Consider the following 23,202-nt stretch of genomic DNA (forward strand, 5'->3'; position numbering starts at 1 on the left):
GCTTCTGACAGCCGACGTGACTGTGTCAGGACCTTCGTCCCTCCACCGGCGCTGCTCTGCCAAACCAGCTTCCTTTTTCCTGTCAGGGGCTTTGCCATGTTGATCACAGCACTGGCCCCAACTCCTGGCCTCTCCTCGTTTCAGCGGCCACATCAGCTGCTCTTTCTTCCTGCTTTTTGCTTTTGCTTTTTTAAGCAGTCTGACTCTGGCCTTCGTTACCACCGAATTAGGTGGGACACAAGCCACAGGTTATTTATGAGGGAGCCAGCGCACGTCCCGCTCTGCCAGCTATCCGGCGGGGATATTTCGGGGCCTACGGGAGTGACAAAACCTGGCCCCCACCGTGCCCGGGTGCTGCCGCCACCCTCCCTGTCACTCAAGGCGACAGCGCCCGGCTTCCATGTTAGGCCGGCGCCCCTCCTGCTCCTCGGTGCCCCCGCCTCACCTGCGGCAGGCCCGCACCCCCTCCGCTCAACACGGAGGGGCAGCGGGGCAGCTCGCCCCTGGGGACAGGGACAAGGGCACCCACGGATTAGGGACCCACCGCCCGTCCGGGGACGGCGGGGGGGTGTCCCGGGCAGCCCAGACGGGTGACACCCCACCCGCCCCCCCTCCCTCCCAGCAGTTTCCCCCCGTCCCTGGCGGCGTGGGTCCGCGGCGGAGGCGGCCGGGGAGGCCGCGCTCCTCGGGGGCCGCTTCCGCCCGCTCTCCCGCCGCCACGGGGGCGCCCCGACCGAGGCCGCCCGGCCGCGGCCCGAGGCCTGTCCGTGCGCTCGGCGGCGGGGCCGGGCCCCGCGGCTGCGGCTGTGCGGCCTGCCTCGGCCCGGCCCCGCCCGCCTGGCGTCGCGGCCCCGCCCGCCTGACGCGCCGGCGGCGCTGGCGGGCTGGAAGTGGCGTACGTGCAAAGCGGGCCGCGAGAGTGGCGCCTCCTCCTCCTCCTCGCCCCGACACAGCGGCGGAGGCGCGGCGGGGAGAGGCGGCGGCCGCGCCGGCCCGCGCACTGGGCAGAGAGGCCGGCGGGGAGCGGAAGGCAGCCTCCCCACCGCGCCAGCCGGCTGCCCCCCGCCGCCGCTCTCCCCCTCGGCCGCGCCGCCGCCGGCGGGGCGGCGATGAGGCGGCGCTAGCGGCGTTAGCGGCGCAGGGAGGGCGGCGCGGGCCCCCGCGGCAGCCTCGCGCCCGGCCGCCCCGAAGGAGGCCGCGGGCCGGCGGAGGCGGAGGGGGCCGCGGCGGAGCCGGGCGGCCATGATGCAGTGAGCGCTCCCTCCCCGCGCGGCCGGGCGGGGGCCCGCGTTAGCGCCGCTCCCGCCCGCCTCCTTACATAACCCCTCGGCGGCGGAGCGGGGCTGCGGCGGCACCACCAGCGCCATGGCGAATGACAGCGGCGGCGGGGCCGGCCAGGGCGGCGGCGAGAGCAGCGGCGGCGGCGGCAGCAGCAGCAGCAGCAGCAGCGAGCGGGACCGGCAGTACTGCGAGCTGTGCGGGAAGATGGAGAACCTGCTGCGGTGCGGGCGCTGCCGCAGCTCCTTCTACTGCAGCAAGGAGCACCAGCGCCAGGACTGGAAGAAGCACAAGCTCATCTGCCGCGGCGGAGGCGCGGCGGCGGCGGCCGCAGCAGGGGGCGCTGCCGAGCCCCGCGGCGGGCACCCCCAGCCGACCCGCGCCCACAGCGCCGGGGCCGCGGCGGGAGGCGGCAGCCGGGCGGCGGGGGGGGCCGGGGCCTTGGCCGCGGCGGGGAAGGGCGCAGCGCCGCCGCCCCCGGAGATCCCCGCCGAGGCCGCCCCGCTGACCAACAACCACGTCGCCGCCGCAGCCGCCGGCGGTGAGGCGGAGGCCCCGGCCGCGGCCCAGTCCCCGTCGCCCTCCGGGGAGGCGGTGCTGCTGTACCGGGACAAGTCGAACCTGTACCCGGGCGGCGTGCAGGCGGGGCCCGGCGGGGCCGCGCTGCGCCCCAACGGGCAGACGAAGTCGCTGGTGCCGCAGCGGCTGGCGCTGGAGTACATCGTGCCCTGCATGAACAAGCACGGCATCTGCGTGGTGGACGACTTCCTCGGCAAGGAGCTGGGCGGGCTGGTGGCCCAGGAGGTGCGGGCCCTCCACCACACCGGCCGCTTCACCGACGGGCAGCTCGTCAGCCAGAAGAGCGACTCCTCCAAGGACATCCGCGGCGACAAGATCACCTGGGTGGAGGGCAAGGAGCCGGGCTGCCAGACCATCCGGCTCCTCATGAACAGCATGGACGATCTCATCCGACACTGCAACGGCAAGCTGGGCAACTACAAAATCAACGGCAGGACGAAAGTGAGTGCGGGAGCCGGGACCCCCGGTGCCCCCCCGTGCAGCCGGGGGGGGTGTGGTGGGGTGGTTTGCGGCGGGAGGGCGGGAGCGGGGCGGCAGAGCCGGCGCTTCCCGGGGCAGGGGCGGGTGTGCGCGCACGTGTGCGCCTGTCCGCGGCTGTGCGTGCGTGTGCGCACGTCCGTCTGTGTGTGTGTCTGTGTGTGTGCGTGTGTGTACGTGTGCGCCCGCTGCCGCCCTGCCTACCGGAGCCGCCTCCCGCCCGGCCGCGGCGGGACCTTCAGCCCCAGCCGCGGGCCCGGGCCGGGTTGGCCGCAGCCTCGGCGGCGGGCGGGTGTTGTTTGCGGTCAGCGCCCGGGGATTGCTCTCGACCGAGAAGGCGTGAGAGGGTTTGTTTGCTTCCTTCCCTCCTTCCAGAGCAGGAAAAAAAGCGCGATCTCATCTATATCCCTGCCTTTTGTTAAAAACTTGACCTGGAAGCTTATCCGCTAGGCGATGAATATTGAAATGCAGGTTCTCCCGTGGTCTCCCGAAAAAACTGAAAGCAGTATACTCATTGGCTCCTCAAAACGGGGGATCGTGAGTGCTAGGCACCGGCTGTAAGGCGTGCTCGGGAGGAACAGCAGCGCGCATCTTACCGGTGCGGCGCTTGCTGAGGAGTGTGAAAAATTGTGCGCATAACGTTTGGAGGCTCGCATGAATGGGTCGGGTTTTGGTACGTCCTGGCTCAGAATGCGGCCTGCCAAGTGCTGGACTTAAAAATGCGGGTAGGAGACCCGCGTCGGTGAGCGAGTGCCCCGGTGGCACTGTAAAACAGTGAGTTACCCTGCGACCCTCGGGCAGTCGGTGCTACAGTGGGCCACAGAGTCACAGCCGTGAGGAGCAGGGTGGCTTTGGGGAGAGATTTTTTTTGCTACTATCATCAAATCTCTTTTCTGCAAATATCTTACTCTTTAGCTATGTTTTGAGACCAGAGAACTGAGTGAAAATCTCCCATTGTATTAGCCTAATTTGCAATTCCTTTCCAGTCCTTTAAATAAAATTCACGCCCTTGGTAAAGGACTAGTAATGAATATTCATCAGTATCTTTTCAGTTAAAAAAAAAAAAAAAGAGGGAGGGAAGCCCCTTCACAATTTGCTACCTCTATTAAAACATAAGGAAGCTAGTGAATTGGTAGGAACCATCCCGCTGTGGTGGTTGCACTGTCACAGACAGACTGTTGTTGCTGCAGCTGCAGAATCTCAGCTGGTAGGAAGCTGCGGGAGGGAGGAGGGGAGAAACTGGAAGGCAAAAAAACAGCCTTGGATTTGTTTGGGGCACGGAAACTCCCGTGATAAAGAAAAGTGGGTGGGAATTTTTCATGTTTTTGAAATGTGGTCTCTGTGTACCTTTAGTTGAACGAGTACTGCGCTAAAACTTTTTGATGGGAACATGGTCTAGATTCCTCCTAGATCCCTGTTAGCTTGGACTTTTCTAAGCCAACTTATCTTTCAGACAGTCCTAAATCTCTTCAAGTCCCCAGTGCTTCAAACTTGCACTCTAAAAGTATCAGTGGCTTTGCTGGGTTTCAATTTTATGCAGCAAAGAGGAATACCACTTCTGCTTTTATGTGCAGTGGTATGCTTCTGTAAATAATACATGCCAGGGCTTTAGAAAAGGACTTTTGGAATTGTAATCCTGAATCATGCACGCAATTCCTGGACTACTGTATCTTACATTTCTTTTGCTGATTGTGAAAGGTAGAGAAAAAGCTTTGCTGTTGCTCCACAAAAGTGTGCAGCATGAAGATATGAAGATTGTTTAGCTCCACTTGGTTTTCAGTCACTGCTGAAATTCCTGTGTACTTGGGGGATCAGAACAGTTGCAGAGGTCAGATCAGTGAAGGTGCAGTGCTTTACTCCTTGGTGGTACAGAAATGCATTACTTTCTGCCTTCTCACCTTCCCTTGCTTATCTCCCCACAAAAGTCAGTGCTTGTAGTGCTGCAGGAAAGCTCAGTTCCCTAAAGTTTCAGCAAGAGCAGAATGAATACTGTCACTCTCACAGATTCACCCCTGAGTTGAATAAACAGAAGTAGTTGGTGAGAAAAGATGGACAAGTCAGTGGAAGAGTTTGATCTGTTGAAACGTGGGGTTTGTCAGTGTTTGGGAATGCTTATTCGTAAAGTCAGCAGGGATAGGAATGATGTGACTTTCACCTTCTCGCTTCTTTTGCGTCCATGGAGAACTGCACCTTTCCTCTGCCATTAACACCACAGTAAGTTGAATCAAAGGGCTGTGGCGGGGGGAGCAGTCCGGCAGTGGAAACTTCTTCTGTACATCCCTTCAGGGCTCCTGGCTGTTTAGAAGGGGAAAGAGAAGATGTAAAATAAACACAGAGACACCTCTTGGTCATCTGAAGTAATTTTTTCTTCACTTCTTGCCCCTGCTTTTTCTGAATTGAGGTTTGATTGCGTTGCTGCTTGAGTCCCGGTGTACTTTTTATTCTTGGCAGTATAGATGGGTGTGCAGTGGAGATACTGTAATAGCTGCAACAGGTTACACTGGAGCTTTTCTGTTAGTGCACTTTGCATGGTGACAGCTGCTTAGTTCATTTAGTCAAATACAGTCCGCTTTCAGTTCTTGATGGGTGTGTTGAATTTGCATTCACAGCAAAGACTTTTTAAAAGGAACAATCCACATGTAATATTTATTCTTACTGGTTTCATTTCAAGTAATAGGACCAAAATGTATGGAAATGTAGCACACATTGACTGACTGAGCTCTTACAGAATAATTTTACTACTCCTGTGTGCATACTGTGGTTTGCATAGTTGGTGTCTGGAGAACTTAGTGTATCATGTTACTGAAGGTGCTAAATAAACCAATTTGCAGCATCACTGTTGAGATTTTTAATTCCCCAGCATCTGAACCAGCAAAAGAATTCCAGCCCTTGGCGATCCCCCTGCCCTCTCTAAAACACTACCAATGCTAGCCGCACAAGGTGATAGGTTGGCATGGTATTAAATGATTGCAGTTTGGTACGGCACCTCATGCAAAGGGGGACCTGCTAGAATTGGGCTGTGCTCATAAATGTCAGGGATATAGCTGTGCTGAGGAGATCTGGGGTGGTGAAGCCTTGGAGTTTGTGTTTCCTCAAAAAGTCGTTTACTGAGAAGTCAGACGTGCAGTGTTGTAGCTTTGAGGAGAAGGTGATTTTGTATTAACAGTTCTAAAGGTGTGTTGTTTTGCGTTTTTTTTAAACCTAACTTTAATTTTTTTTTTAATTAGACCTTTAAATGAAAAACAAGCAAAAAACCCAAACCACTTGCAGCCAGTTGTTTAAAATATTGTTGTTACGTTCACTGCAGTGTCTTCTTAGAAAACTGGCTTTGTTTTGAATGTTGTGTAAGGGTTGGCATTATGTCACAGGAGTCACAGGAGCTTTTATTGAATCTTTAACCTTTACCAGATCTAGTTCAAGCTCTGTAAACAAGCATATCCTATTAGAGGGAATGAATCATAAATAAATCTGCTCAACAGTGTGCTGAAATTTCTACCCTCTTTCTATTACTGAGTCTTCAAAAATGTTTTGTTAACTAGATATACCTATAAAATCTTAGTTTTATTCTCTGTGCTTTAACTAGCAGCTGGGTGCTTCTACAGAATTGAATGGATTATTGATCAAAGGTTGTAATGACGCTGTTGATCAAGGCTAATTGCTTTTGGTTTTGGGGAAGAATAGGTGTAGGTAAAATGGGAGAGACGATAGTGTTGTTGGCATTGAACTTGCCGTCACTTCTACAAAATGTCTAGAAGCAGTATGTGAAAAGGGGAAAAGAAATGTGTCTTGAGAGTATACCCTGCATCTCTTAGCCTGTAAAACTATCAGGGAAAAAGCTACATTGTTTTAATGGAATCTATTTTAAACTGATTTACATTCACCAGGGCCAGTCTCTTAAGGTAAAGGACATGAAATAAGGTAAAATGTTAAGTGTGAGAAGCATGAGATTTAACATTTGAAAGTCTCTGTTAAGAGTTTTCTCTAGACTAACTGGGCTACCTAGAACTGATCTACTTAAACTGATGTGGTTCTGCTTAGACCTGACCATCAGTAGATTACTCTCCAGTCTGAAAGGTATCTATATAGCAGTAGGTATAAACTAGCCAACTGCCTTTGAGGTGTGTGGACAGTGCAGCAGCTGGTATAACAGAATGGCTAACTTATTTACTCACCTCAGAAGTCCTGACTTACTGCATTCCTTGCTTTTGTTCTCTTAGTCTCTTTCTTTCCAGACTCTGCTTCCTTCTTTTCTCTAACAGATGGTGGCACATACTTGCATATGTGAGCTATAGTGTCTTTCTCCTACTTCCTGTTATTTTCTAGGGTTTTCTTCTTCCATGTCTTCTCGCCCCCCCCTTATCAATTACCACACTTGTATGTACACGTATTTCTGTTTCCTGCCTGTCCTGTCTTAGCCAGTGGAGGTATAAACCTGCTCATCAAAGTCAGGGAATGAAATTCTCCTGAATCTCACCCAGGTGAGAAGGTTTTTTCCTCCTTCCCCACACAGAGGTTGAGAAGGGGTTAAGAGAGGGGGCTGCTTTATGATTTTTTTCCTAGGTTTCTCTTTCCCCTATTGTGAACTCTGCTGATCATCTAAAACTTCATATAAATCTGAAGTTTCCATCTTTTACTGGTATTGCAATAATATTGGGACATCCCAGTCGTGGACCAGGTACCTAATAATCACCGTATAAACAGACATCTGATCTATCAGCTGTTCCTGCTTCTGCTCCCATCACACCCAGCACCACCCATCTCCTAACCTTACCCTGTGCCTTTTATTGGTAGGAGACTGAATAGACAGTTGGACAGTCCCTGTTACATCCCTTTAGTTTTTGCTTCATTCCCACGCCTTGTAACCTGTCAGAAGACGTACAGTTCAAATTGCTGCATTTTAATGCTCTCCTGTCTCTACCAGTAGGCCAGTGGCACCCGCTGCTTCTCAGCCACCAGTGGCTTAAAAATTTGGTTTATTAGCTACACATTGTGCAAGCCTGCTTTTCTGTTTCTTCTTTAAATTGTTGAATTACATAATTGCTCATCTCTTACTCTCTCCCTGCCTCCAATCTCAAAATAAACTGACCTGATTGTAAGTACTTTAAGTGCTGCTTATAATTCCCTTGATGCTCATCAGTTTTCAACATGATGCTGCGCGCTAGAGCATCCTGGAGTTTTCTGAAGACCTAGAGGGCTCTGGATTCGGACTAGTCTGACTGTGCCCTATTAAATTAGCTTCTTTCAAAGTTAGTAATGCTCCTTTAGAAAATAATCCTCTAAGAGTGAGTGGATTTCTCATACCCTGCTGTTAGCTTTTCAATAAACTGGAAAGAAGAGGCTCTCTGCTCTGGCCATTTATGTATGTTGCGGCTTTCCTACAAACATGTTGGATTAATGTTGCCAAGGAAAGAGAAATGTAACTAGGGAGCAGTAGTCAGCTGATAGAGCTGAAGCTGTCAGCAGCGGTGTAGCGCTGAGAGGGGGCAGAGGGAACGTGGAGGAGGATAGGTTAAGTCTGAGTTCTGCAGATGCTGTTTAAAATAGCATACGGGAGACTCAAGCAAGATTTCTGGATGTTCTTTCCGCTATATCTTATTCTGCAAAATATAACTGTGAGCATGTGCGGCAATAAGAAGACAGATGAAAGTCAGAAGTAGAGAATAAGGGCTTGGCAACCAAGCACATACTGAAAAGTGATGATGGTGGCAAAACATCGGTAGAAGGAAAGTGAGCACAGAGGCGGGTGCAGGGCTCTGCTGCAGCTAGGGTGAGTCCTGCTCTGATCGGAGGACCCAAGAGCTGCAGCTGGGGATCCCGGCTGAAGAACATCTGTAAAGTGGGGGACTTCCCCTTAATTTGCTTATGGCATGCCCACTTACGGAGATCCTTTATCATTCTTGGGATTTATTTCACTATCACACCTTGAATTTATTTCTTGGTGGAAAACTTACTGATCTAATTGGTTCCTAATGGATGACTGTATGGGTTTGAATTTGTCACTGAATTGTGGGAAAGTGTGACTAGGTCTCATACTCACTTGAGTTGCTTGATTGATGCTCATCCTTATTGATTCTTTTCCTGACAGCGATGTTTCTGTTGGCGATGGTGTTTTCTTCTGGATGAGTGTGCTGGTCAGCAAAGGATTGTATGGTGATTCATGGATACTCAGCAGCCCACAGTTCTTGTATCCCTGTTGGGGTAGAGCCCTGACATGCAATGAGTACAGTTTCATTTGTTGTTCCTCATGTACAAGCATTTTGGGTCCCAAACAGAACAGATGATCAAAAGGCTGTCTGTTGTTTCTAATGCAAATGATCTTTTGATTGAGAAGCACAGCAGCCAGAAAGGACACTTGTTTATGGCCAGTGAAAATGAAAACATGAACGTTGCTGAGGTTCTGGCAGGTTCTCCTGCTAGAGAAAATTACAAAGTTATACTAGTTTCTGAGGGCCAACTGTGTGGTGATTGTAACTTTTAAGTGTGGTATGAATATAGCGTGTCTGAGGGTGAGGAGTGCCGGCTGTGACTGCTAGGAACTTCCCCGTACCCCTGTGTCTTAGGCTCTAGTTCAGTGAACACTTTCGGCTGGCACTGCTGGAGAAGTAGTCACTCTTCTTTGCCAGCACAAGTATTTACATGGCCATCCTGTGAACTGGTTTGGGGAACTGATCCATCTGAAAAATAAACTGGCAAAAGAAGTGCTCCTGGTTCAGTGTTCGGATGTTTGTGCTGGCACAGGGGACTGGCAGATGGTGAGACTTTCTTTCAGCAGCAATGCAAATTTATGCCAGCTTAAAGTGTTTGCCAAACTACAGCCTTAGTTTAACACTTAGGGACTGATTATCCCAAAATTTGCCTGTGAAAATTCAAACACAGTTTAAGAAATCTTTGTTAGCTATGTATTTTTTTTCTTTCTTAGCCTTTGTTTTCTTTGTTCTTCCATGTTCAGTATGAGACTCAATTCTTGCCATCAGAAAAGCATTCTTCTGTCCTCCAAGGATCTTCCTTGTGACAGTTTTGTACAGAAGTTTTGCTGGTCTACCCACCATGTGATCCCGTGTAACATGCACAGGGGAAAAAAGTATTTTCTCCAAATGAAAACTGATTTTTTTTCCCCATCTCTGCCCCTCCCCACCCCCAGCTTCAAAGCCAACCTACTAGCTAGATTTCTTATGCTTGTTGGCTGTCCTTATCCATTATTCTAGAGTTTTATTAGCATGAAAGACATTCTTGGTTTCTCTGTTTCAAGACAGAGCTGGACTGGCATCCTCTGCGATGAACACCGTGCTGCAGCTTGCTACTGTTTGCTGCTGGTTGCCGCTGGTAAGGAAAGTCACTGCTCAGGCACATCCCCTTGTGCCAGGTCCAGCACTCGTTCTGCTTCAGGGGCTCTGTTTGAAATGGGCAGTTTCAGTACTATTTCACTTTTCTTGTCCTGTTTCCTCTCTGTTCCCTGGTGCATTAGGATAGCTCTATGAAATTCTGGGTTGGTTTGTTGCTTGCTTTTTCCTGGTCATTTTTGACTGTGCAGCTGAAGTTAGTTTTTGAGTTGTTGCTGTTCTGGAGATTAGGAACCTGTAGCCTTGCGGTATGCGCACATCAGTGATTTCAGTACACTGTGGGTAATTGATACCACTGACAGAAAAAAATGAAATTAATGATTTTCTGACCATGTTGCTGCTTTGATGTGCTATGCTCTCTCTCCTGCGCAGAATGGGCTTGATTCAATACCGCCCAGAAATCAAGTTGGATGCTTCTCATCATAGCTGTACAGCTAGAGAGGAAGAGCTGTCTTCCCTTGCCGGTGGCCTCTTGGACTGAAATTCCTTGGAAGTGATGTCCTGCCAAGTCATAGGACTGTCTGAACAGCAGTTCTCCTCAAATCTCTGGATTAGTTGTATCAGTAACCTTGACTGGGTGTTTGAGAGATATTTTCCCTTTTTCTAGATGATGCTTAATTTCTGAACAGGTTGCCAGCTATTTCCTGCAAATAAATCGGCAGAATATTATTCTCTTTTGTGATATTTACCTGCATTTATGATGTTTGTAATTCAGTTGTGGTGTTTAGACCGTCCTGGTTAATATCTGACAGCTTTTGGCTTGAACAGGCTAGGTTGCTATTGGAATTTTGCAAAATGCTGTCTTCCTAGTTGCTACCATGTTGTCCTGTACTGAGTGCTAGTATGTATGTACCTGTAGGTAATACTTGTAGCTAGTAAGCTACATTTAACCTTGTAGCTTAAATGAAGGCTTTCTGCTGCAGCAGAAAGGAAACTTGTTTTGTAAAAGGGGAATGGATGCTCTGTATAGAGCAAAAGTTTCTTCTTGCCCATCCAGAAACTAAATTGGTTTTCTTTAGGCTCCTTGGAGAGCTCTTGCACAAAGACAGCACTTTTTTCAGTTCAAAATTCAGTTTGGGACTGTTGTGAGTGGGTTGGTTAGTTAATTCTTCAGTGGGATGCTCGTGGGGCTCCCTGTCTCTTGGGCTGCTCTATTTTGTTACTTCACAGTAAGGGAGTGACTGTGGACAATCTAAGGACTGTGCAAGTGGTTTTTGGAAATAAACTTTCTGAGAATATATCAATACAAAATCTTTAATCATTGGCACGTTTTTTACACTACACTAAGAAAATAATATTTTGAAAGCAGTATTTTCAGTGAACAGAACAGTAAAGTTATTTGACTTTGCAGCTACTACTGAATGGAGTAGTCGTTATTTATGACACCCTTTTTGTCTTCCACATTTGTGACTCACTACTTAGACCCTTCAAAAGGAGGGCTAATGCTGGTCTTTGTGGCCTTTTGAAAAAGTCGTTTGGTGCTCATTAAATTCTTGTAAACTCCTTCCAGTTTCTGAAGATTGTTGGTTAATGATAAGCATATTTTCAGTGCAGGCTTGTGCCAGAATTAGCTGGTAAGTGGCAGTCGTAAGCTTCAGGTTGAAAGCGAATTCACTCGCTGTTCCAGGGCAGTGTCTGTCAAAAATAGAGCAATGCTTTTATGCACGTAACAGCTGCTTACACTTGAAGACTTTCTTGTTCTTTGGTATTTAACTTAAAACTACTCGAGAGTATTTTTGTTAGCATATAATGTTATAAATAGGAATCGGGTAGAAATATGTGTGCCTGCACGTCTGTATGGATGTTGTGTGTGAAGGTAGGGTGGTTATGTATATGTTGTGTGCATAGTGCTGTAACGAAGAGATGAAGGCCATACCTGTAGGGTAATTAATGGGGCCTAACGAAAAAGACTATTTTATACCCGAGGATTAATTTTGCACATTAATTTAGGGTCAGACCAGCTCAGAGCACATAGTTTGACCGTGAAGGCATTCTGGACTGTACAAATGACGTACGGCTTTGAGGAGATGCTGCTATGTGGCCCCAGTGTGCTGCTGTGAGAGCAGAGCCTGAGACTGCCTTTCCTTGTTTCAGCAAAACCAAGCATTAATGTTGAAAATGATACAAAGGTGAATGCAGTGAGGGAGTTCAGGAAGCTGTTCTCCCTTTTGGTCCTAAAGGAGTGGAGGAATTGTTGTGTTGGCTGTCAGATGACTGTAAGGAGTTTTAAAATGCAATAAACTGGCTGAAGACTTGGGGGTTTATATGTATTTGCCTAGCTTGGTTTTTTTTTTATATATAAAGATATTTTAGATCTGTTTACAGGAGGAGCTTGTATTGTCAATTCACATCACTTTGTTCTGTTGATAGCTCAGAATTCTTGGTGAAGTGTCAGGCTGTAGGTTTCTCTGCTGGGCACACTCTTGCTGTGGCTCGCTGACCTTCTGGTGTGCCAGGGTCTGTTATCTTCCTGCTTGCGTAGTTCAGAAGGCTGCAGCTATATAGTTAGAAGAGTCCTGAAGTTACTAGTCAAATTAAACCAAAAAGTTACAATAATAGACTAACCTGACTGTTGTGATGATGTGGAATTTAAATTGCTATAGATCAAAACTTGGTCCATACTAGTTTTGAGGCAGAAATCCTCATATGTTTAAGTTCTCTGGACTGTGAAGAAGTCCAGGAATGCAATATGTGAAAGGTTTCCAAGGCAGTTTATAGTTGGTTAATAACATATCTTTGTTGTTGCTGCTCTCTGTCCTGTTCAAGCATCTGTTCAAGCAGCTAACCCTCACCGTGGACACCAAGCTCCCTCAACAGCTCCTGCTGTATTCGAACAGTACGTGGTCTGTGTGCTCGGCTGAAGGCATCGGGCTCTTCCAGTTCCAGTGGTTGCTGCATTGTTCAGGCAGCTGGCACGCAGCCTTGCTGCTGTGAGAAAGGAAACTGTGGCCAGTTGATAAAGGCATCTTAAACTGACTCAGTTTCAGCTGGCATGTTTCATGATGCCCGGTGAAATAGATGTTGGCTAATCGTACCTCTGTTTGGCTTAACCTTATTTGTGTCTCCTTTAGCCCCTGTATGACAGAGCATCAGCCAGTCAGTAGCACTCTTCATAATAGTGGATTTGCTTTTTCAGGTCATACAGGGAGAGGCTGAGAGTGCTGGGCTGTTTATGCTGGAGGGGAGAAGGCACGGGGGGGACCGTACCAGTGTGTACAGATACCTGATGGAGGGACTGAAGAAGAATGAGCCAGGCTCTTCTCAGCGGTGCCCAGTGACGAGGCAGTGGGCACACTGAAATGCAAGAAATTCCATTTAAACATCAGAAACGCTTTTTCCCCTGTGAGGGTGATCAAACAGAGAAGCAGGTTGCCAGAGATGTTGTGGAGTCTCCATCCTTGGAGATACTCGAAACCTGACTGCTGGTCACCCAACCTACTGTGAGTGACCCAGCTCTGAGCAGGGGGCTGGACCAGATGATCTCCAGAGGTGCCTGCCAACCTCAGCCCTCCTGTGGAAAAAAAATACTGCAGTTTGGAGTGGAGGAGATAGAAAACAAGTCAATTTTTGCAGTCTGTTAAAATAGTTTTTTTCCAGCAATGGCACAGTCAGTAGTAAGTCCTGCTTATTGCATCTCTGAGTGAAGTGGCCAGAAGTCTGTCTTCCTACTAGTGGTCATTTGCTTCTTAAAGGAATGTTGTGGTCGGATATGTAAGTAACGTTAACAGTTTGAAATATTCCTGGCTTGGATCCCTTTTGGTCATCCAGGTGGTCACTTGTACTGCAGTCTGTGCTGCTGCCTCTTCACTGTTTTCTCCCATGTTGCCTGTTTTACAGTTCATATGTGCATATGCCCATTACACAGTCATGTCCTAGGATAGCTTGCTGATTTAAAAAATGTGTACACTTCACAGGACTGATTTAAGCAAAAGTTTAAGAAATTGAAATCAATTATTTATCTATAGGGGGGCTCATACTTTATCTCCAAAATTATTTTAAAATTATATGTGATTTTGGGACCTCTTCTATAGTGAGAGGGCATAGTGCACCAGGGATAGCTATCCTTTCTTTGCTAGACAGACAGAAAAGTGAAATAAGCTGTTTCAAAGCCACAAACTACCAAAAAGTGCTTTACTTTAATATTTCCCATGTTTTTACTTTATGTAGCAAATTTGTAACAAACATCTGGACAACATTATTTTCAATATATTTTAGTTTTATTTAAGAAAAATGCCACCCACTTAACATTAAAAACAGTTTCAGAGAAGTGTGAGGAGGGAACCTTTGAACAGGTAAGAGTCAGGCTCATATATTTTGTCAGGCTGTTGTATAAACCAAAAACCTGCAGCTCTCAAGTTGCAATCCTCACCCCTCGTTTAACTTCTAGCCATTTTTCTTTCATCTGTATTCCCCACGCGTACTTGCTGCTCCTGCCCCCTTTCCTCCTGCCTGTGCTCCCCTGGAGACCTTGGTCTGCAGTGGTGGGTTCCTTTGCTGTTGAGGGAGAGGAGAAGGGAGAAGGAGCAGGTGCCAAGGGAGGCAGGCTGCCCCCGGCAGGGGTGCAGAGCACTAGGCTTGCCTCAGTTGCTGCTCTCTGCCAGGTATTCAGCAGTTGCAGGCACCCTGTCGATGGGCTATCCTCTGCAAGGACTGTGTTCGAAAGATAAGAGCCGCATGCCTCTCGGGAGATGCCAGTTTGACCATCCGTGCCCTATATCTAGTTGCAAATTGAAGCCAGATGGAGTTGCGCTCATCTGAAGTGACCTTCTGTATGAACTAGATGCTAGACCATCCCTGAATTGTAGGTTAAAGCTATGTGTTTTTGAAGAGTATCCAGTCTTACTGTAAAAAAAGAAAATTTAAAAGGCAGTGAAACAAAACATAAACCAGCCGTTGTTACTGCTCAAATGCTGATGACCCACTCTGCTCAAAACTTACACCGTTTTTGCACTCTGGCCAATTAGTTTCGGATTTTAGCAAGTTGCCTTCTTATGGTTGCTGGATGGGAGTTCTTTCTTATCGCATGTCTCTGTTTCACACAAGTATTTGTCATCTGTGTTCATACCATTATGTATTTGTGGTAAATAACCAATAATTGGTGTGTATGTGAAGCTTCAAAATGTATATAAACTGATGCTCTTATATACAATCCACCTTCTGGCAATTCAGGAACCCTCTGAGCGGGAGGTTGCATCTGGACCACTGCTCGTAATATGCATAGATGGATGGACATATTTGCTGTTAATTTATGTAATCTTGTTTTAAAAGCCATTTGTACTTTTGGCCTCTGCAACATCCTGTAACAACGAGTCCCACAGTTTGATTAGATGGAAAAGGAACTTCCTTTTGTTTAAAACTTACTGCCTGGTGATTTCAGTGTCTCCTAGACTCTGTATTGTGAAAACTCGTTTCCCAGTGGTTTTACTTTTCATGGTTTTAAAAGTCTGGCATGTGCTTCCATACATTTTCAGCTGACACACTTTCCCTCCTAAACTGAAGAATTGTAGTCTTTTTAGTATTTCTTCAGATGGGTACTGTTCCATGTTTCTGGTCATTCCTGCTGCGCTTTTCTGGTTCTGCTAATCCTCCTTTAAGGTAAGGCAACCAGAATTACAGTAGTTAACATACAAGTACATAATGAATTTGTATGCTGACATAGTGATGTATTCTGTGTTGCCTTTCCCTTTCTAGTGATTTATGACACTTTAGTTGCCTCTGCTGCTGTGCTGAGGTGATGTTCTTACGAGAACAGCCTGTATTTGCTACAGTTTTTTCTAAAGTGATGCTATTCAGTTTAGAAGACATCACTGTGTACGAGGAGGCTGTTATTTTTTTTTCTCTCCAGACAGTATTCCTCTGCACTTACTCTTTCCTGAATTTCACCTGCCATTTTGTTGTCTGGGCACTTGGTATTGTTTTACCCTTCTGTGCACCTTTCTGCAGTCAGGGCTAGGATGGATTATGCAACATATTTCCGTATTGCATGTAAACACTGTCACTCTGCTGCTCACCCCTTTTCCCAGGTCACATATGAAAAGTACAGGTCCTGTGGGGATCCTGCTGGTAACTCCTCATTTTTCACTGAATGGAGGTTAATTTGCTGTAGTGAAATTCCTGTTGCAATTTATTATTTTATTGCTCTTTGCTTTGCCTATTCCAGTACTTTGGAATGCCTTCGAAGTAAGATCCATGCTTAAAATTTCTAATTTTTGCATTAAAATTAATGCCTTGAGTAAATTTTTATTAAATCTCCATTATAGTTTGGAGAAAATGACATGCAGTGACTCCCCAAGGCCTCCTAACACCTGGCACAGACTCAAGAACAACACAGGAGTTCCTAGACTGGAGTTCTGACTTTGTAATTTTCCTTAGTGAAAATAGAAAACGGGAGTGGTCTCTTTCATGAGCCAAAGGCTATGCCAAAATTATATTGTAAGCTGTGTAGGTAATAAGATAAACATATATTATTTTTACCTATTTAGTCCTATAACTTTATAAAGAGCCTTGTAAACATGGAAAATAATATTCCTCTGCAGGACAAGAAATGTAGATGAAGATGCTATCAACTACCTTTATTTTCAGTTTAGTCTTCTCATGTAGCAACATGAATGTTGCAGAGGTGTTGTTTCTGACTTTTTACTGTGCCTTTTACTCTTTCTACACTCACATCCTGCTACTGTGAAGGTACACACCCACTGAAAGACAAAGGTAGTAACAAATGGTCCTTTCTCACCATTGAGCCTTCAGCTTCTACAGTTCAGCTAGTAATAGCTCCATCGTAAAACTGCAGAGAAAAATTGCCTCTGAATGAGTGAAAATTCCAAAACACGTTTTTTTTCTCCCCCGGGGTACAGCTTTCTAGAGGGAGCAATGGAATTCTTCAGGGTGTCAGTGGGGAACAGAATTTGCCAGCGATGGGAAGATGGAGTCCTTTTGAGATTTCTCCCTTTGAAAAATCTCTTATACTTTTTTTCATCATCTGTCCTTCATTTGCAAGGAAGGGTTATATTGGCTTGGGAACCCTTAATTAAGGTTGCCTTTACAGAGGAAGTAAATTCTTGTTTTCTGGAGTAACTTTCAGTCGTCTTGCTGGTAGCTGCGTAGCATTGCTTGTATTGATTCTGGGAATAAAATATATTACAGTCTTTTTACTGGCACTTTAGGGTTTGTGCGTGTGCCAAGCTGGCGGACCAGTCGATACGCTTGAGGGCAGAGCTGCCATTCAGAGAGATACAGACAGTCTGGAGGCAGTTAGCTTTTTGCAAGGCCACTCTGTGTGAACATTTTACCTGGGAGACAGATGATGTGAGCAGCCTTCTGCACACAGTGGGTGGATATCAGCATGATAATACTGTGCTGTGCATGGAGCAGTGGCTTTTTTTCTTATTTTCAGTTGCAATTCTGTGTGCTGATAGTAACCTCTGATGTCCGAGATGTTCTGTAGTGCAGTTGATTAAGGGACCGGAGGACACAGAAAGGCAATTAAAGCTGAGGCCTGATGGGGCATCTCAGTTGTTAGTGCTTGCAGCTTGATTTCATGGGGTTAGTAGAAGGCAGTTTCAATTAAAACCCATGCTGTGAAACTTTCCCCCTTCGTTATTGTGGCACATGGTCAGCAAACACCTCCGCCATCCACAGGTCCTTACCTGCTCCTCCTCTTCCTTCCTCTTCTTCCCTTCAGCCTTTCTCTGGCTTCAAAATTGGTTTTCCTCTTTGGTTGCGCATCTCAGATCAGGTGAAGACTTAGGATACAAAGTGAGTTCTGGGATCTGTAGTATCTTTAGTGTAAAGATACAGGGCCATCTACTACACCTAACGGAAGTGTTAGGTGATTAGTAAATCAGTTGGCTGCCCATGGGTAATTTTCTGAAATGCTGTCTCCTGTTCAGAAACTGCTATCCACTGTTAGTGTACAATAATAGATACATGTTTTAGAAGATCTGTTGTTTATTTTCAGTAATGATGTAGAAACTTCATTTTAAAATATGGTCTATGGCTGAAAAACATACTTCTGCCAACCCTGAAATCTGAAGTGATTGCCTGCTGACTTGAAGGCGATGTTGATTTCTTGTATAGAAATCTGGAATCTAGTATTTTGCAGAATTGATTGTTGTTCCACTTGTTTCCTAGTTCTCATGGTACTCAGCATTATTTTCCCCCTTCCGGTAATGCAGACTTTTGTCAGTGCTGCTATTCCTTCTGGTATCTGCTTCTCTTTCTTCATCTTCCTTTCATTTCACTGTACATCATCTGTCCATCAGTAATTTCCACTGCTGTTGCTTAAGATGATGAGTTCATATCCTTGAGTTGTTTCAAGGTGTTTGCAGACTGAGGCAGTTTTTCATCAATTATGTTCTTGCATATATTTTTTTTATCTTTGGTCATAAAGCTGGGAACAGGCTTTGAAAAATAAAACTTAAGCTCTGCAGATCTTGCATGTAGGTTGCATAAATATGTCCTATGGAACAGTCCTCCTGGTTTGAGATGACACCTCTGATCTAGGCTACTATTGCTAATCCCTGTAATCTCTTCCCAGTGAGTACGGTAGATTGTAAAGCCCTAACTGTCCTTTGGTTTACCAGAACAGTTCCTGCTGATTGGATTTTTAGGGACATACAGAAAAACCTTTCTGCAGAAACATGAGGGAATGAGATGTGCATGTCCTGTCTTGAAATCTGTCATTTCTGGGTAGGATGTGGAACAGTGTGCTTCCCTTTTTTACTAAATGCAGTGCTCTTACAAAAGATTTAAGAGTATGTAAGTACTGGCTGCATGCTAACTCAGCCAGTGTTAGGGTTTCTAACTTTCTGTGTGAGCATTTGGGAAGAGAGATCCTGGTTCTGTGCTCTTCTGAATGCCTTGAAAGAGGAAAAAAAAAAAAATCAGTGACAAGTTGTTTCAGAGAGGCTTTCTTCTTGTTCCTGTCAGGTTTTGTGCACTATGGCTTTTCTGCTTACATCATCACTTCGTGTGGAGTTTGGGTTCCTCCACCTTCTGATTTTTAGAGTGGGAAATTCGAAGTTTGAGGTTAGCATCCTACTTCTAAACACGATACCTGTCGAGTTACAGACAGTCATAGCAATGTTGATTGACAGGAGCCGTGACAGATAGCATCAACAGGTTTTTTTAGTTGTTGTTCATGGAAAGGGGCCAATCTGGAGAAGCCTGCTTGCCTTTTAGGAAGGGTGAATAATTTGATGAATATATGAAGTATTTTTGTTACTGAAATACTGGCAAGGAGGAAAGTAGGTAACTTTTTTGCCTGGATTGGTTATTTTCGTAGCAGTTTCCTAATGCCAAGTATAAATGGACTTGGAACAAACCAGATGGGTTCCTTTTAATCAATTGATAGCTGGTAATGCAGCATGTTTTATTTTTGTCAAGGCATGATGGTGATGTGTTTTTTCCATCACGCTGGTCTCCTGGCATAAGTGGTTGTGACCGATGGGGAAAGTGGGAAAAAGCCTGCTGGAGCTGCACCAGGGAGCTCTGCTCTCTGCAGGAGGTCCTAACCTAAAGATGGTTTTGTTGCTGCCATGAGCGTAAATCTGCTGTAGAGTCAGCTGAATTGGCGTTTAAGAAGACGGTGGGGCTTTTTTATCAGCTAGGTGAGGACGGGCAGTTTCCTCAGGTGTTTCTTGCTGCCTGGAGTCAGTGTTGGGTACATTCAGATCTTTCTCGTGCTCATGTGGCCACGTACTCCTAGAGCAAATACATCGCATTCCTGAGCTGCCCTCCTCCAGGAGTTTCAGTGAGCCGGCGCAGCCTCGCCGTCGTGGCAGAATGCCTCCTTAACTTGACATAATGCGGCTGGCTCTGCTGGGACATACATGGAAGGCGTGGGTTTTGGAGTCACTTTTCTGACTCGCGCGCCAATGTCAGCAGTCCTGCTCCTGGCGTTTATGGTCAGCCTTCAGCTCTGCGTGGCCACAGCTGTTCCTCAAGGCTTTCCCCAAACATTGGTGGGAGCCTGACACAGCTGGAACACCAGTAGATTTGTGTAATGCCTGCTTACGTTTGAACTGGGTACACTGGGTGATCTAGTTCAAACCAAAAAAACCCCAAGTGTTGTTTATACCAGCTGGGAGAGAGGCCCTATTACAGTGCGATGGTGGGATTGTAAAAAAGGGTTTGGATGGAGACAGTTTATGTGTGAAAGCCCATAAAAAGCAGTATGGGCAGAGTCAGCATTTCTTGAATTTAAATTGTAGGTGACTTGAAAGCATATTACAGGCTGTTCGTTGCTATTTGGCTTTAAACCTTAGTCAGACTTTTGTGCAGTGTTAATATAAATTAAATCAGCGCTTTGTCTATTAGCATTTCAGTGCATAGTTATTTGTTTTTTTTAATTTATAAATAATTTCAAAGAATTATCTGGACTCTAATAGTAGGAGTGAATGCTATAGTGTATAGTGTCAAGTTGGGAATGCTGTGGGCATGCTGAATTATGTATGTCCCCTTGCAAATAGCATTAAAAACTATTTTAAAAATAATTTTCCTCAACATTCTGTTTATGGCAGTAAATCCTTCTGTGGTTAAAATCTAGAGGTGGTAGCTGAGACCTTGACTTGGACACTTCAGTAAAAGTTCGCGTAGATACAGTGAACTTAAGATACTTAGAATACACGAGTACCTTCAAGTATCTGGCTAACCATAGTGCTAAACATGTAATCCTATTACCATGCAGTTGCACAACATTCAAATTTATATAAAGATATCTTTCCTGCAAGCTAAATTTCAGTTATATGGTTATTTTGCTCCTTAAAGCGGAAACAAAATTACAGTTTTAAGTAAGAAATGAAATAACTAAAACCAGTCCTTTTTATATCCCCTGCCCATAGTATTTAGCAAAACTATCATGTACAGTTTCTTATCTTCTGTAGGGAAGAAGTTCCAGGCTTCTCAGTGTGTATAGTTTTGCAGGGAGAATGCTAGTGATGATGAGCGATACTCTTTAAATGGCAAATCTCTCAGCTGTTCACTTTCACAGATATTACAGTGAGGTTTTGTTTAAAAATAAAAACAAAAAGCAACCATCCCTTGCCAACCCTTAATCCTCAGGGGTTCTTCTTCCCCAGCCTCTCCTGGTATTAAGAAGCATAAAAAGTCTCCAGCTTTGAAGTTTGGTCTAGCATTTATTTTTAAGGTAATGTAAGTTCAGTTTATCTAGTACCTCTCACACAAACAAACAAATTCACTGATCATATGTAATAATCTTAAAATAGGTAACCACGCTTTTTCATGTGTCATCCACCAGTGTGCCTGCTGATGTCATGTGGTTGGCTCTGGAAATCTGGTGTGCACAAACTACTGTCAGAATATATTTTAAGTGATGTAGCTGAATGAGACTTAACTTCGTACTATTTTAGTGCACTGTTGTAATTTGTTTTAGTGTTGTGTTATTTTTAGTTCTTAAAGATATTGCTTCTCTGTGCTCTTTCTGAATGGTTAGTGATGAAACTAGTAAATTGACTAGTCTCGTTTGAGAGCAGAACGTTCTGCCCCATCTTGGGGGGAAAAAGTACTTACTTTCTACATGGTATTATTAATTTCAAATCATTTACAACGTTAAATTAAAAACAGACTCTTAAAATTTGTGTTGATTGACTTACTTCTCTGTCAGATTTTTGTACAGCGCCAAAACACTGAGTCACCAGTTGCTTCTCTTGGAGGGAATGGGGAGTTATCCATGGAGGTCAGCCAGTTCTACAAATACATTTTACATTATTCAACAGTTGTTTGAATCTGAAGTGTATTGGTCAACTTATTTAATCAGAATGTAGACAGATTTAGGCTGACACAAATCAAAGTATGCTTTAAAACCTTCTCAGCTGCAAAATCGAGTGTTGTGTTTACTCCTAGGCTTTTACAAGAGAACCTTCTGCCCCTGGTGACAGTGCTTTTCATCTACCTTCTTTGGGAAGCCTTGATTAGGTATATCTGGTGGATTTTTTTTTGTTTGTTTGTTCTAGGTTGTTGACCTTTTTTAAAATTTGTAGTAGACTTTGATATCAAAACTATCAGAATGTGTCATGTTGAACCTTAGGGGAGCTATTAGTGCTTTGAAGCACTAACATAGCTTAGATGTGCTCATTTTAAATCCTTTTTCTTTTTTTTTTTTTCTTTTTTTTAAGGGTGTGCGGGTGTGTTAGGCTTGAAGGCATTGTTTATGTTCAGAGATGCATTAGATAAACTTTACTTTTTTTTTAATATCCTGTTTAAGCCACTGCACAACTCTGTATACTTTTTTAGATTTGAACACAGTTTTATTTTCCTAATTTATTTTCCTAATAAGCAGTTAGATTAAGTTAATGGAAGCTAGGCCTTCATAAGATTGAAGGACTGCAAGGGTATTTGCACCAGTTTCACTGATTCAGTTTTAAAACAGCATCTTTTGGTTAAACTGGCACAATTTTGAGAATAGGCATGTCCTACCTAACTTGGCTAGCAGCCTGGAAAATGCCAGTGTGTTAACTATTAAAGAAGATACAATCTTTATTTTTTCCCCTGAAGCTTGTAAGCTGACTCAGCAATCTCTTCTCTTTGCCTTTGGAGATTTGAGACTTGCAACTTTACAAGCTCAGGTACAGGAGAGCAGAGAGAACCTTGTTAATGTTTAAATGTTGTTATCTCAGTTTAGTAGCGGTGGGGGCTGCAGGACTTCAACTGGGAGTTAGGAAGAGTATTTTAGGTCTTCCTGTTATGTCTGTCTATAACACCGGTTTCAGTTGCTCATCAGTTCACCTTTTGAAATGCATTTCTCCGATTGCCCTGCTTTCCTCAGGGCTCAGTCAGAGCCTCCGTGTAGGGGATGTGCCTTCTGTCCCCGTGGCAAGAATCTCCACCATCTCCCCCAGGTTAATGGCTCTTGCTTGATAGTTTCATAGGAGCTTCTCTATCCTATGTAAGTTTTTTATTCATTAGATGTATTAATCAAAGTGTGAGCACATCCCACATTCACACTCACTTCCTGAATATCAGACTTAAGCAACTGCAGTTCAGGGTTTTTTCCTGTGCCATTTGGAAGAACTGATGAATTATGCAAACTTCTGTGCACATTTCTTCATCGATTCAAGAGCTCATGAACATTTCTTAGAGCCTATGCACATGCATGAATGAAAGGAATGATATTTGGAAATCAGCTTTGTGTGGTCTTGCTGTTGAGTGCAATTAGAGTTGAACGGTAGAGGGGGAGTACCAAACTTTGTGTAGCTACAGTGAAAAATACCTGAGCTTGTTTGCTGCGTGACACCCTGGTTACATTCAGGGTGTTGGGATCCAAACTCCATGTGGACGTTCTGGCCCTAGAGTGCTGGGTTGAATGTAGCCACTGAACCAGCATGAAAGTTTCTGCCTTCTGATTTGTGTCAGTTTATTAGGATGTGTGAAGTGAATGTTGCAAGCAGGTAAACACGTAAAACTGAAGACAAGAGTAAAGCAGTGACTTAATTTGAAGAGAAGTTGAAGACCCTGCCGCTGAACTGCTAGGTTGGCAAAACTTTAGCTGAACTTCTGTCTGAGAAATGAA

General features: G+C 45.5%; 1 protein-coding gene across 4 annotated transcripts in view; it reads left to right on the top strand.

Moving 5' to 3' along the window:
* Nucleotides 1-1,146: 1,146 nt before the first annotated feature.
* Nucleotides 1,147-23,202, top strand: part of EGLN1 (egl-9 family hypoxia inducible factor 1) — a 37,711-nt gene continuing 15,655 nt past the window's right edge. For 3 of the 4 annotated variants that reach the window (XM_050893247.1, XM_050893248.1, XM_050893250.1), the window contains exon 1: nt 1,147-2,298. In XM_050893247.1, coding sequence (XP_050749204.1) covers nt 1,366-2,298 — 933 coding nt within the window. In that variant the 5' untranslated portion in view covers nt 1,147-1,365. The remainder of the gene's footprint in view (nt 2,299-23,202) is intronic. The other variant, XM_050893249.1, reaches the window with a different exon arrangement.

This window comes from Gymnogyps californianus, chromosome 3 (assembly GCF_018139145.2).
Source record: "Gymnogyps californianus isolate 813 chromosome 3, ASM1813914v2, whole genome shotgun sequence".
NCBI lineage: Eukaryota > Metazoa > Chordata > Aves > Accipitriformes > Cathartidae > Gymnogyps > Gymnogyps californianus.